This window comes from Xenopus laevis, chromosome 8L (assembly GCF_017654675.1).
Source record: "Xenopus laevis strain J_2021 chromosome 8L, Xenopus_laevis_v10.1, whole genome shotgun sequence".
In the NCBI taxonomy this organism is placed as follows: Eukaryota; Metazoa; Chordata; class Amphibia; order Anura; family Pipidae; genus Xenopus; species Xenopus laevis.
The window spans coordinates 106,158,124-106,173,520 of NC_054385.1; the positions used below are offsets into that span (position 1 = coordinate 106,158,124).

Below are 15,397 nucleotides of genomic sequence, written 5' to 3' on the forward strand. Positions count from 1 at the left end.
TGGCTCTTCTTTGCTCATACAGAACAATTTATGTTTTTGATTTGTAATCTTTCATTTTGCATTCATGTGTTGCTACACTATATTTACATGATATAAGGGTTTTTTTTGGCTTTTATAGAGACCATGGAGCTACACAAAGACGTAACATTATAGAATTTATTTACAATGCAGGACGCAGTGTGCAAAGTGTGATAAAGACTGCAAACATTTTTTATTTTGCCATTTTTGTGCCCCTGACTTGCAGGCCATTTACACTCAGCAGGGTTTAAGTCAGCTGGTAAGGACAGGGCTGCTGCTCCTCCAGATTCTGCTCTCAGCATCGATTGCCAGGTTTTTGATGCAGTGCTTGGCACAGAGACCAGCAATCCCAAGGACGTAGGTGAGCATTAAGGGACACACTTGTACATCCCTTGTGCTCTTGCACGTGCCCTGGGGATTTGTAAATGACCCCTTATATTTAACAGTAGGGGGGTTACATTATAATGTATAAGGGTGGTGGGTTGCCTCACAAGGAAACTTCGGGCGACTTCGAAAAACCAAAGCGACACATATGCCTGCAGCATTGAAGATTTATCGCAGGTGACAATCTCCCCGTGTGTCACCACCTTTACGTTTTGTGATATAGGGAAATGCTGTGTGAAAGTAGCAGGGAGGAAGTATGAACAACAAGAAATGCAAGAAGTCGTAGGTCACAGTGCACATATAAGCATGGAGGATTGGACTGGCCGCTAACCCAGACCCACACCCGTCTATGGCCGTGGTGCCCCCTGATCTCTCCTCCCCCTGCCCCAATCGAGCCTACAACTACACAACAGGTATGCATGGTACTCGTGGCAGGAGAGGGGTTTGCGACTGGGGACTGTAAGGAGTAGTGATGGGCGAATAAATTTGCCAGGCGTGAATTCGCTGCAAATTGCCACGTTAATAAATTCACTAAACTCCTGCGTCAACACTATTCGGACGCCCATTGACTTTAACACTGGCGTCAAAATTTACGTGGGTGTCAAAATTCGAGTTTCACAAATTTTTCGCCATTTCACGAATTTTGCAGGAAATTTTTGAATTTTTCGATGAAGCGAAATGGGAGAAATCCACCCATCACTAGTAAGGAGGTTGCAGAAGAGGCAGTGGGACCCAGAGGGGTGGTGGGGGCCCCAGTGGTGGAAGCCCAGACAGTCCTGTGATCCTCCAGTCCAGTTCTGTATGCATGTTTATTTTATTCATATAGCGTTACTTATGGAAGGAGCACTGGACACCAGTTAACACATATTGGTGATTAACTGAATGAAAGTTAATGGATACAGGGGTGGAACTACCAGGGGGCGGCGAGTGCCTCCACCCCCTCAGGGTCTGTCAGACAATCCCACAAAAACAAATCCGGCATGAAAATTACAAGTACCAACTATATTATGATTAGTGGACAAAATAACGTAGAAATAACACATTTACATGACTGGGGACCAGGAACTGCCTAAAAACCTATGCAAACGCTTTATCTACATTTTAAGTGCACCAATTATTTATTACACCAGCGTTATTAGTCTTACCGTTATCTTTATGTAACTATGCTTGCTGATGTGTTCTGTATTCAGCACCTGCAAAAGTAAAGAAAAACAACACAAACAGATCAGATAACAGATCAGATTTACAAGAAAGCTTTCAAGATCCAAGTATCATTTTTACCCTTCAGGTATTAATGCATATAATCCTTTTATCCCTGTTATCTTCTTGCTTTTTCTTTCTGTTACCCCCTCATTTCTGGTGCCACCTCTTCTAGAACTCACCAGTTCAGGGTTATGCTCATATCTGTTTGTGTATTTAATTTAAATATAAATTCTTTTATTTTCTTGGATGTTGATTTTTATTTCCCTGGTGGTCTGTCTGCCATAGCTCAAGTCACAGCGGCATTTTAGCAAGTGCACTACATAGGAGAAGTAACGTGTAGCATATTCATTATCTTTTTTGGATGGTGAATTGATTTGCCCTTAATATTGGAGGAACAGCAATTGCACTCTAGACAGGGAAAAGTACCAACTGTGTGTGTGTGTGTATATATATATATATATATATATATATATATATATATATATATATATATATATATATCATAAGGACGCAGTTCACCCTTTAATGTGTAGCTTACTTTATAGCAAAATAGTGGAGCTTTCAGGCCCAGATTTCCTACACTGGTGCCCCTAAGCCGCATGGTCCTAGTGACCACCCGTCTACCTTCACAGTTCACGCGTGCAACCCCCCTTGTGCGAGCGCACGTGTCTATGCACGAGCTAAGCGTCCCCATCGCTCCTTAGAATGCGGCTGGGCGGCATGCCACCCCTAAAATTTTGCCAAAGGCCCAGGCCTGGGAGATTCTTGGAACAGTTTTCCAAAACAACTAACATTTTGAATCAACAGTCAGTACTTTTAGCACACATGAACTTCCTATTTTGTATTGTGCACATTACTTTAGGGTTATTGTTAAAAATACGTACAGTATATACTGATTTCACCATCTAAAAAACCCCAGTTCTGATCTGGAACAATTCTAAGTCATTTTGAAGGGTCTGTTCACTGTTAAGTTCACTTTTAGTATGCTGTAGGATGACCAATTCTAAGCAACTTTTCAATTGGCCTTTATTTTTTATTTTTCTATAGTTTTAAAATGATTTGCTTTCTTCTTCTTCTGACTCTTTCCAGCTTTCAAATGGTGGTCACTGACCCCATCTGAAACAAATCTGTAAGGCTACAAATTTATTGTTATTGCCACATTTTTTATACTCATCTTTCTATTAAGGTCCTCTCCAGTTTCTCATTGAAATCAATACAGAGAGAGAGATCATATAATCCAATGTCTCTACTAGAGAAATACAATGGTGAGCGGCAAAATGGTTCCCTTGAAAAAAAAAATTATTGCCAAATGAGGGGGCGAACGTTGCTCACCACAGACATAGCCTGAGTTTGCCAATGAAATCAATTTTCAAAAACATCTGGTTTGACAAATTAGTATTAGTCAGTATAAAATCTCTTCAACACAAGCCATATCTTCCACATGGGGGATGAGAATTTAACAGCTTTGGTTATAGACCTGAGACAATTGGTGTCCCTGGAACATTTGCCTTCTACAGAGTGAGAATATCTCCCATAAGAAACAGATATGTTGCAGTGATAAACAATGCTTTTTGTACATCTTCAGGCTTGGCTCGTGCCATTGTGGCTGCAAAACTGATGCAAAATTGAAACCACTATCTCCTAGTTATTTGTTTAACTGTGAGACTGATAGTCCTTTGCGGAATCAAGCTCCATCTTGTGGTTATTTTGGGTACAACATGATGAGTTTAGGTGACTCCAGGGGATTAAAATCATTGATTAAACGTGTGCACTGAATACAAGCTTGCCATAGTATTGTAACATAGTGATGAAAACAACATAGTGTCTTATTTAAACAATTCTTTATTTTGCAGCACCTTGCTAAATAGTGCCATGTACTCGATTGTGCCCCCCGTAGTTTAGCCTTTTGTTCTACTTTAATAGTAATCTTGCTACATCTCATAGTAAAAGCTTTTAGATGAACTTTATTAAAAGGAAAACCATACCCAGGCAGTGCGGGCACTCCTTTACTTCTGTTTATAATTACAGTATAGCTCATTTGGCACTGGAAACCATATTTATCTGTATATCTATGTTTATTTATATGACATTTATAGGTAGTATCTGGCAGACACAGGAAAAAAGAAAAGTTCTGCAAAACACTGATTGGCCAGTATATATTTCCCTTTATATTGCTATATCAAGCATCTTTACTCTTGAACCACTTTAGTTGTGCTGGATTAAGGGCCAGTTGTGATGATGTACCCTTTTGCCGTACCACTTAATTCATGCACAATTCTGAATACATTTTTGTGCTGCACTTCTGAAGTTATGGTGTCCCCCTCACTGTTAACTCTCTGGCACCTGGTTGTTATTATTATGAACTAGTATTTGTAAAGCACCAACGTATTCTTCAGCACTGCACAATGGAAGGGTGTATACATTGAACATAGATATTCATAGATATTCATCCAATAGCCAATGATGATACAAAGATGAAGAGGGCCCCTCTCCAAAAGAGTTTACATTCTAAAATGAGAAGAGGTATAAGACATAAGAGGTGGCATTGAGCATTGCATTTAGTAGCATATAGGGCACGCTGAAGTTATGCCTCTCTAAGGAAATGTGTTTTTAGAGATTATTTAAAGGCAGAGAGATTGGGAGAAAGTCGGACAGAATATAGGAATTGCAGAGACGGGTTTCAGGCCTTGCAAAGTGTTGAATACGAGTATGCAAAGCAAATATAGCTTCCTTTTTAAGTTCTCCTACTAGGTGGGACACATCTAAATTGGTCTCAGGTTGGCAAACTTTTACAACAGTTCTCTGACAAGATACAAACAAGTGGCCTGGGCCTGACAAGAAGTTAGTCTGCACTTTTTGTTGTAGGATTCACTTGTTGTTGTAGGATAATTTACTTATGCAACCATTGGATGTTTTTAAAACCAGTCCAACATGGGCTAATGACTTGCCAGTAAGAGCCATAGACATACTTGGGAATGTACTAACTGAGCTTCACCTAAAAGGTCCAAAAAGTTTTAACAACAAAGGTGCACACACACTGTTCCCCATTTGTTATGCCATTAAAGCTCATTCAGATATCGATTGGGCCAGGCAGAAACACCTGTTGGGCAAGGACTGCAACAGGCTGTGTATGTAGACAGCCATCACTTGCCCTTCACAGGGTTATTGCGTGATCTGAGCAAGCATTTCGGGGTGCTTGAGTAAAGTTTAAGCAGACAATGGGAACTCTCCACACACACCATGAACCCAGCTTTTCCTATGCTCTGTAGTAAGCGCCTCTCATACATTGCCCCTAAAGCTGACCAGCAATACCTGTCTTCCATACCCTGTGGTCCCCATAACAAATATTTGTCATTGGCATTCTGGTCCCACAGGGGTTGCACTCATAGTAACTGTTCCTAGGTTGAAGGTAACTGGGCTTATATCCCACACATCCCAACCCTGATACAATTAGGATGGAGAAGTAGTTATAAGTGGGCAAGACCAGTTCCAAGATCCTTAATGATACCTGGTTTCTGTCCTAACAAGAATAACAGACCCCTTAAAACAGAAAACACTGATCTTACACAGAGTGCAGCTTCAATGGGTAGTTGTATAGTAGGATAAACCAGAATTAAAGTTTTTTAAAGGGGTGGTTCACCTTTAAGTTAACTTTTAGCATGTTATAGAATGGCTTTGGTTTGCAATTGGTTTTCATTATTTATTTTGTATGGTTTTTAAATGATTTGCCTCCTTATGACTCTTTTCGCCTTTCAAATGGAGGTCACTGACTGCATCTAAAAAACAAATTCTCCCGTAAGGCTACATTACAAATGTATTGTTATTGCTACTATTTATTACTCATCTTTCTGTTCAGGCCCTCTCTTATTCAAATCAATTCATGGTTGCTAGGGTGAATTAGCAAAAGCAAAGCTGTTGAATAAAAAGCTAAATAACTCAAACAATCAAATATGAAAGAAAACAGGGTTCTGGCTTCAACGTAGCTTGTAAACCGTTCATATAGCTGTAAACATTCCAGGAGTCTGTGCAACCCCCAAGGTAATCCGAAGAATGGAATTAACAGCATGAAGGCAGTAATTTGTAACTGCAAAGTTTTCGTTTTATTTTAGCAGTGTAAAACACACACTACATGTTTCGGGTTGTAATAAACTGCTGGCAAGCAGTGGGTTAATGATTCTCAGCTTAACAGGAAGCACAAAAACATGAACAGGAATATGATCATCAAGCAATGGAAAAACAGCAGAATGAAAATAAATACACAAGGGGGGTTGTGGGAGCACCCGCATTGCTAAGTAAAAATATATAGAAGTATAAGGGAAGTGCTACTGGCATATCCAAATGGGTCAGTGCACATTCCCTGGGCCCCTGTCTAAGTAATTCAGTAGATATGCAAATGCATGTGTTAACAAAGACAGGGGTTTTTAGTTGCAAAGTTATGATCATAAAGTTGAAAAGCCACCATACCACGTCAAGGTAAACCCCATATGGCAGTCCCTAACTTGTTTACCTACCAGTCATAGTATTGAGGATCCTGTGTCTCTGCATAATAGCATTAGTAAAGTAAAAAGTAAAAGTCTGCTGAACCTTGGTTTCTGGAGGGCTAAATCCTACCCCGCTGCTGAATTGCAGCTTTTAAGAGAGAGTGATTGCCCAAACCAACGCCCATTTTTGACAAAAATTTATAAATATGGTGCAGTTAAAAGCATAGGGCCACTATTAATTAATAGGGGTGGGTATGGGGGGTGCTACAAGCCACAAGAAGCTTAGCCAAAGCTACAGGCTGTAAAAGCAAATACACAAGGGGGGTTGTGGGAGCACCCGCATTGCTAAGTAATGTGTATTTGCTAAAACAGCAGAATGCCCTTAACCAGAATGTCTTCACAAGCAGGTTACTACATTCCTCCCCTTTTAGCAAAAAGTAAATCTCCACAATATATATATATATATATATATATATTATATATATATATATAACCAACAGTTATAACTCAGTTGAAAACATTTTAAGGCTGAAATGTCCAAGTTAACAATAACATAGTGACATTATAAGTCCAGTCTCTCAGGAGGTTTGCGTGCTCGTATCGGATACCTCCGTTCACACTCAGAGGCTGTAGCACTGATTGGATTAGAGCGATTGTTGACATCTGATAATTCCTGTAAGGGCGCTACAGGTACTTGAAAGTCAATTGTAGAAAATGAAGGAGGTACGGGTGACACACTCTTATCTGGAACCAGATGCTCCACATGGACATGAACGTGACGGTTACCAATTTGCACCTCATACGTCAGGGGACCCCTTCTATGACAAATGGTCCCTGGAGACCAAAGGCGCCCTGAGTGGCGGAAATTTCGAACCAAGACCTTATCACCTGGGTAAAAGTCTTTGTTTCTTTGTCTGGAGCTATTATGTGCTCTGACTTGTTGCTTCTGATGTTTCTCCACTGTATCAGCTAAAGAGGGTTTAAGCAAATCCAACCTGCTTCGGAGGTGCCTCTTTAAAAATAGTTCCGCTGGGGTACGCTCAGTAACTGAATGTGGAATATTCCTATAACTAAACAGAAATCGACAAAGTCTCAACTCTCCTGTAGTGCCACCCTTCACAACCACTAAAGGCAATATAAATGACTGACCTTCATATGTGACTGGCGCTTGGATCTGTCCAAGTACAGGAATCTTCTCTCAAGTATAAGACGTGAGGTGTAAAGGTGAGTTCTGCAAACAAACGCTGATATTAGTGATACAGATGCACCTGTGTCCAGTAACATGTTTACTGGATGCCCATCAATTTCCAGCTTAATATGTATGCCATCATCTCCCCCATGCGTAGTATTGACTGTATTCAAGTCTGTGCAGTCACTTTCCTGACTGTCACAATTAGTCACGTATTGCGCCCTGCGCCTGCCTGGTTTGTTCCTGCAGACACGAGCAATGTGACCTAACTTCCCACAATTTCTACAGGTTTCTGATTTATATCTGCAGTTCTGTTGCTGATGCAGGCCCCCACAGCGATAGCATGAATTGACCCTTTGTGTCTGAAATGCTTGCTCGTCTGTAACTGACACTGTAGGTGGCTGTGGTGAATTTGGTGAAGTGGGTTTAGACCAAGTAGTTATTTTAGGGAGATCTGTAAATGAACAACTATTTAGCTCTTTGAATTGCTGAGAGTCACTCCTGGTTAATTCTATAGCCAAGGCAATGTTACAAGCAGACTTGAAGGTGAGATCTGTTTCATTTAGCAGCTTATGCAGGTAAAACTCATCATGGAGGCCACACATAAACTTATCTTGCAAAGCCTGATCCAGGAATGTACCAAATTCACAGGAGGCAGATAGCCGTTTTAAATCCAAAATATAGTCTGCAAGGCTCTCCCCCATGTTGTGATTTCTCCCATAAAATCTAAAGCGTTCAGCAATGATGATACGCTGGGGTTTATAATGCTGAGAGAGGGTCTCTGTAATTCTCTCATACGACAATTCAGTGGCCTTTGCAGGAGTTATAAGAGTTTTAAGGAGACTGTAGGTTTTTGTTGGTAGTGTAGCAAGTAAAATATCTGCTTTCTTTTCCTGACTAACATCATTTGCAGACAGCCATCTCTCAAATCTTTCCAAATAAGGTTCAAATTCTTCAGCAGATTCTGAAAACTCTGGGACTTTCCCAATGGCAGACATTGTAAGAAGTTACTCGCTGTGCAGAGAAGAATTATGCAGCCTGTGCAGCCTGTTTGCTCTGCAGCTGAGTCTGTTTCTGAGTCCAGTAACACAAATCCTCGTCGCCACTGTAATAAACTGCTGGCAAGCAGTGCGTTAATGATTCTACTGTGTTAGTTCAGGTAAGTAGTCAGATACACCCTGGAACTTTTGGTATATTTATTAGAACATGGCAGGTAGATCTGGCCTGCTCCATGCTTGCTCTCAGCTTAACAGGAAGCACAAAAACAGGAACAGGAATATGATCATCAAGCAATGGCAAAACAGCAGAATGCCCTTAACCAGAATGTCTTCACAAGCAGATTACTACATGGGTAAAGACCCTTTATCAAGTGTGCCAAGTGCAAAGTGTTGTGGGTATATAAATCCTCTTCCACATACCAGGAACCTCCCCCAAATGACATCTTAAAGTGACAGTATATACATTGAAGTACACACTATTGTGAACAAGCAATTACATAATCCCCCACTTGTTCAATCAAGTCAAGTCCATCCATTGTGTTGTGTCCAGGTGTTACAAGTTTTTCATGAGTCCATATCAGGGAAATTGCCATTTCTGGGCCTATCCCAGGGAGATCCATAAGTACTGCTAGAGAAAGCCTACTTAAGGGTTAAACGCTATCCATGTAGTATATGAGCAAAACATTATTATATCTGTAAATAACCAGCTTTCTAAACTGTAACTCCTGTATCCATAATACTATGCACATTATTTATTTACTTACACGGCAGGAGTTCCGTGGGTTCAAGGAGCTAGCTGGTTCATTAGTACCTGAGGAAGGAGAAAAATAGTGTCAGAGTAACATACTTGAAAGTCAAAAATAGCATTTTTTACAAACATATACACCGGTAATTTTATAGGAAGCACTTAAAACTATTATGGCCATTCATACCTTTTGGTTTTACGCATTCAAGTCTCCCTATCCACCGTGCTTCCCTTTGAAGCAGTCGTTTTCCCCAATCACCTCCCCTTGGGGGTCTTTTTACGACTTCAAGTACCTTCCATTTTAGCTGGCTTACATGAGGTTTGGCCTCAGAGAAGTGTCTTGCTACTGAGGTATCAGTGTAAGTTTCTGGTTCATAGTTCCTGATATTGGCCTGATGGTTTTTCCCACATATAGCATACCACAGGGACATTTCAGCACATAAACGACGTATGTGCTAGAGCATGTTGCAAATGTTTTTATAGTTATTTCAGTCCCTTTTGAGGGGTGGTGGATATTAGGGCCTTTTATTATAGATGTGCAACAATTGCAATTGTAACAAGGGAAGGTACTTTGGTGCTGAACCTGCTTCCTTGGTTCTGTAGGGCTCAGTAAATCTTTCAAGGTTGAACCCCTTTTATATGCGAATTATGGGGGTTCTTTAAACAGATGGCCATACTCTTTGTCCATCTGTAATAGCGGCCAAAATTGTTTAACAATTGTCTCTATTTTTTGGCTTTGTTTGTCGTACTTACTAACAAATGTTAGTTTCTGAGGGTTATGGGATTTTAGTCTCTGCGTTAGTAGGTGCTCCCGTGGGATATCCCTTATGTCATTCAATGTTTCCATAAGTTTTCTGTTAGGATAGCCTTTTTTATTAAACCTTTTTGTGAGGTCACTCGCAGCCTGTTCGAATAATGCATCAGTTGATGCTATTTTTCTCGCCCTTAAATACTGTCCTTTCGGTATGTAAAACATGTGAAACATGTAGTGTGTGTTTTACACTGCTAAAATAAAAACTTTGCAGTTACAAATTACTGCCTTCAAGCTGTTTATTCCATTTCTCTACATTTCTTCGAATCAAATATGAAAACCAATTGCAAATGGTCTCAGTCACTGACTCAATCACTCTCTATGTCATACTAAACGTTTTATTAAAAGGTGAACAACCCCTTTAATGCTAGAAATCATAGAAAGCATTTCAAGCTTTTATTTGAATATTCAGTAGGCTAGCTGCTAAGCGATGTGATGAATATTCCAACCCATGTGTAAACTGACACTGTCATTAGCAACTTGGTATAATTATCACTTCAGGGTGATGCTCTGCAACTACCGGCAGAAAAGCACTTTGTCCAAGTTCTATGTACAGAACTCTGTCAGATCTCCAGTACTGGTCCTAGGGTTACAGGGCACTATAGCTTTTTACCTTTCCCAATATCCTCCTTGTAGACCAATTGATGCCACCTGCAAAGGGTTAATTTATCCACAAAACCTTGAATGTTATAACTGATCTTTTTCTGGCTCTAACCTCCCTGACGCAACAGTACTATCAATTTATTCTTTCTATGCCATGTATTATATCTGCAGCAATTGCTTTGATCCTGTATTTCTCAATAGGGCGAAACAAAAGAACAAAAACGCGGCAGAATTAGCTAAAAGCTCCCTGACAATGGATCTTGTGGACTGAAAGGCAAAGTTTTTCTTTCTACCCGTAAATGGAAAATGTATTCTCTGTATGAGAGAATTGTGATTAGCTGGTTTTCATTAAAATGCCAGTACAGCCTGGGGGCAGCTGTGAATGGGATATTGATTGGGGGTACTAGTACTCGGCTGACCTAAAACAGGTCCTCTTTCTAATTATTCCCAATCTCCTTCCCTTTTCCGCCCTTGTCAAGCCTTATCCCCTTCTCAAGTAGCAGATTATTTAAACTTTTATGGAGCGGCAGAGACGTCAACCTCGACTTTAAAGGAGAAGGAAAGGTTAAAACTAAGTAAGCCTTATCAGAAAGGTCCACCTAAATATACCAGTAAACCCTCAAAGTAATGCTGCTCTGAGTCCTCTGTCAAAAGAAACACTACATTTCTTTCCTTCTATTGTGTACACATGGGCTTCTGTATCAGACTTCCTGCCTTCCTTGCGTGAGCATGCTCAGTTTGCTCCTCTTCTCACCCCTCCTTTCTCTGCTGTAATCTGAGCCCAGAGCTATAAGTGAGCAGGGAGAGACTCAGGCAGGAAGTGATGTCACACCAAGCTAATATGGCAGCTGCTTTCATAAACAGCTTCCAGAGCTTTTTACTCAGGTATGGTAAAACATTCTACAGAATAAATATAGCATTCTAGCTTGCACTATTGCAGCTAATCTATTGGCAATAAAATGCCTCTGTATCTTTCCTTCTCCTTTAAGCACAGAAAAGTTTAGCCACCAGAATTTTGTGGGTGTGGCTTATGGGGGGGTTCCTGGTGATGTCCCTGCTTATGTGCACAATGTGTAGTGATGTCACTGAAAGACTAGTGCACAAAAGCCTTTTTGTGGAATACTTTTTTTTTCTTACAGGAGCCCAGGGAAAATGGCCTTAATTGGGTTAGTCCCCAAAATAAATGCCAAAGAGTCGTGACAGTTCTGGCGGGGGCACAGAGTGGGCAAAGACTCAACAGCAGTGGTGAATCACAAGGATTGCCCTGTTCACAGGAGTCTGTACTGAATGACAACTGGTAAATCACAGACATGTCATAAGTCCACCCCCAAAAGTCATCACCCTGCTCCTGCTGTCACCAGCCCTCACGTCACCCACCCATCAAATTTAAAGCAAAGACCTGACTGGTTGCTATGAGGGCTATTGATTTGTTAAAGAGCAAGGCACTAGTAGATAGTATAATGCAGACAGATATAAGGAGCTATTTATAAAGACCACACACAAAAGTGCAAAAGTTGGTGCTAGGTTCAGAGCACAGTACAGGGCCAAGTTGTAGCCTGTATGTCTGAATGATGCACAAGCTAGAGAATGGGTAGGGCAATGCCCATGATCCCCCCCCCACTCTCATGGTTACATTGCTGTGGCCTGAATATTATATATATATATATAATATAATTTTATATTATTTGTCTTCCAGTCTGCCATTCATACCACTGCTCGTCCTGGTCTTCTGGTGCCTCTGTAAAAGTGCAGACAAATGTTTAATTGTGCTCCTGACATATAAATAACCAGATTGGAGGGCGCCGTCTGCATTTGGCTGCACATGGATTGTAGCCAAGCATTAATTGGGCCTAAGAGGGATCTTAGTCTCAGCTTCAAATTAAGCACTAATGTGCCAATTTACAGTCGACATAGCAAAAACACACAGCCTCTTACTATGTAAACAATCCCATGCTGTTTAATTATACAGCATAATAATCCAGTTGGGATAACATTTCTGTAAAACTGTGCCACCCCTGCTACCAAGAACCACAATTCCCAGAATGCTTGGTAAAGATGTCGTAAATTGTAGATTTCAAGAGCTGCCCTGCTAATGACAAGGCCCTATTCTAGATCAGATTATTCATGTGCATGCACATTCTTTCACTAAGCAGTATAGCTGAGAAATTACACTTCCCATCGTCTTCAGCCCACCAATAGCTGCAAAGCAACAGGCTTCCTAACCTTGCATTCCAACTGTAATATGATATTTTTATTCATAAGAAAATAAGAATTGTGACATTTTGTGTCAATAAAACAGGGCTTTCTGTGATAATAGAGATGCTTCTGTGCCAGTACAGAGACTTCTACTCTAATACAGAACCTTCTGTGCCAATACAGAGCTTTAAACACTAATATAGCACCTTCTATGCTAATACAGAGCTTCTGAGCTGTTACAGAGCCTTCTGTGCTAATACAGAGCCTTCTGCCCTAATATAGACCTGTCTGTGCTAATACAAAGTCGTTTGTGCCAATACAGAGCCTTCTGCTCTGATACAGAGCCTTCTATGCTAATAGCCTTCTATGCTAATACAGAGGCTTATGTGCCAATACAAAGCATTCTACCCTAATACAGAGCCTTTTGCTTTAATACAGAGCCTTCTGCTCTAATACAGAGCCTTATATGCTAATACAGAGTCTTATGTACCAATACAAAGCCTTCTACCCTAATAAACAGCCTTCTGCTTTAATACAGAGCCTTCTGTGCCAATACCGAGCCTTCTGAGCTAATGCAGGAGCTTGTGTGCCTATACAGAGCTGTTTATGCTAATACAGAGTTGTCTGCTTTAATTCAAAGCCTTCTGTGCCAATACAGAGCCTTCTACATTAATACAGAGACTTCTGCTCTTATACAGACCCTTCTGCCCTTATACAGAGACAGCTATGCTTATGCTGTAAATTTGTTGTACACAAGAATAACAACAGCAGAAGATTGTAAAACTTTCCACTTCCACATGGTTCAAGGTTAAATAAAGTCCCCCATGCCATTTCCAGTATCAGTGGCTCCCTGTGCAACACTACAAGGTTAACTATTACATTACACAGTAGTGCAGGGGTTAAGGGTCTCTCCCAGTGTCTGTCACATACTCCTTGGTGAGAGATCAGATCCTAAAATAGCCTTGGGGAGGGGCAGCAAGTGGCTGCTTGTTTCAGAAGATGGTGGAGACCGAGGGTCTTCCAGACCCAGGCAGAGACCCTAAATGAGAAGCGTGTGATCTGACTGGCGGACAAGGTGTCGGGGGGTGTGCCTGCCACTTGAAACCAGGTAGGGCGTCTGTGAACATTTCTGCTGTAAGACCTATTCTGTAGCGAAGAGCTACACCGTACTGTACTTACCAGCATGTTACTGTAGCTTACACATAAACTGCTTTTATTCCTGCACCATGGGGACCATTGTAGGGTTGGTTTATTTGTCCATAGGGCATTTCTGGATTTAAAAAAAAAATACAAAATACAAATGTATTTAATGCAGACAGTAAAGTGCTTTCCTTCCCGAGTGAATACACAGCCCCTGTGCCCAGTGAAGCCCCCTCCTTGGCTGGCAGCTGAAATATCTCAATGTGTTTGGGATGTTTAAAAGGAAAATGCTCCGACAGCTGAGAAAGTGTAATGGCAGCTGTCCTCTTGTGTCATCCGCCCTGGGACACGCACAAGCCAGGAAAGCTGCCCACTGCCACTCTCCTACATGTGCAAGCTGGCATACGTCTCAGCTCCAGCACAACCCTGTAATACCACATTGGATTGCAAGCTCTTAGGGTTGCAGTTGCGGTGATCCTGTTATTCTTTCCCTTCTGACAGACTGTGGAAACATAAGTGGGACAAAGGCGTATGGAGCGAGAGCGTTTGAACCCACATGAGTGTGCATGCCTTATAGAGCAATGGCGGCTTTGTCCCAGTGTTGTTAACTCCTTCCATGCCAAAAACTTATAATACAGTTCCCTGAGGTTCACACTAATTAATTATCTTTAGATTCTACATAGCAGGGCCCTGGAGAGAAGTAGTTGTCCCTAGGAAGGGTAATATACTATATATAATGTTATGAATATCCTTTAAATGATATCCTTATAAACGGTACTTTGTGATATCATTGGTTATAATTGGAGCTCAGAGATGTCATTTCTGTCACATAACTCAATTAAACCTGCTATGGTATGCTATCTATAATGAATAAAGTACCCCCTGTTGCAAAATATGAGGATATTAGAAGTCATACCGGAGTTCCATGACCTGGGATGGCCTAGTGTTTTTATATGGTCATGGAACTCCTCTGTAACTTATAATATCCTTATATTTTACAAAAGGGGGTACTTTATTCACTATATATTGCTTACCATAGTGGGTAGTGCAACATCACCTGTAGTATCAGTATCAGTAACAGAAGTGGGGATCATATCCCGTGGAAAGGGACAGTGGAACTGTAGATTAACTTGGCAGGAGAAACCAAGCACGTTGGATAACATTCCATATAACCATTACATGGCTTTGTGTCAATGATAATTATATTAAAATCCAATATTACTTCCTTCCATTGTTTCCCACCAATGTCCATCTCTTATTGCTTTTTCCTCTCCTTTTCCCTTGTGGCAGGAAATATGTGAGGACATCTCAGACCACGTGGAACAGATCCACGCCTTGCTGGACACTGAGTTCTCCTTGAAGCTCCTTTCATACTCTGTCAATGTTATTGTTGATATCCACACTGTCCAGCTGCTGTGGCACCAACTCCGGGTGTCTGTGCTGGTACTTAGGGAGAGGATCCTCCAGGGACTACAGGATAGCAACGGCAACTACACCCGCCAAACGGACATCCTGCAGGCATTCACCCAGGAAAATCAGGAGGCAAGTGTGTGCTCCCTGCTCATTTGGTACAGAGATTTGGGGGGAAGGCTGAGTAGGCGGGAAGAGTAAGCCTAAAAGAGCTAGGAG

At 41.2% G+C, this 15,397-nt stretch overlaps 1 protein-coding gene across 3 annotated transcripts in view; it reads left to right on the forward strand.

Moving 5' to 3' along the window:
* Positions 1–15,397, forward strand: part of akap6.L (A-kinase anchoring protein 6 L homeolog) — a 118,632-nt gene that overhangs the window by 24,741 nt on the left and 78,494 nt on the right. For all 3 annotated transcript variants that reach the window (XM_041573345.1, XM_041573343.1, XM_018231198.2), the window contains one exon: positions 15,059–15,310. In XM_041573345.1, coding sequence (XP_041429279.1) covers positions 15,059–15,310 — 252 coding nt within the window. The remainder of the gene's footprint in view (positions 1–15,058; positions 15,311–15,397) is intronic.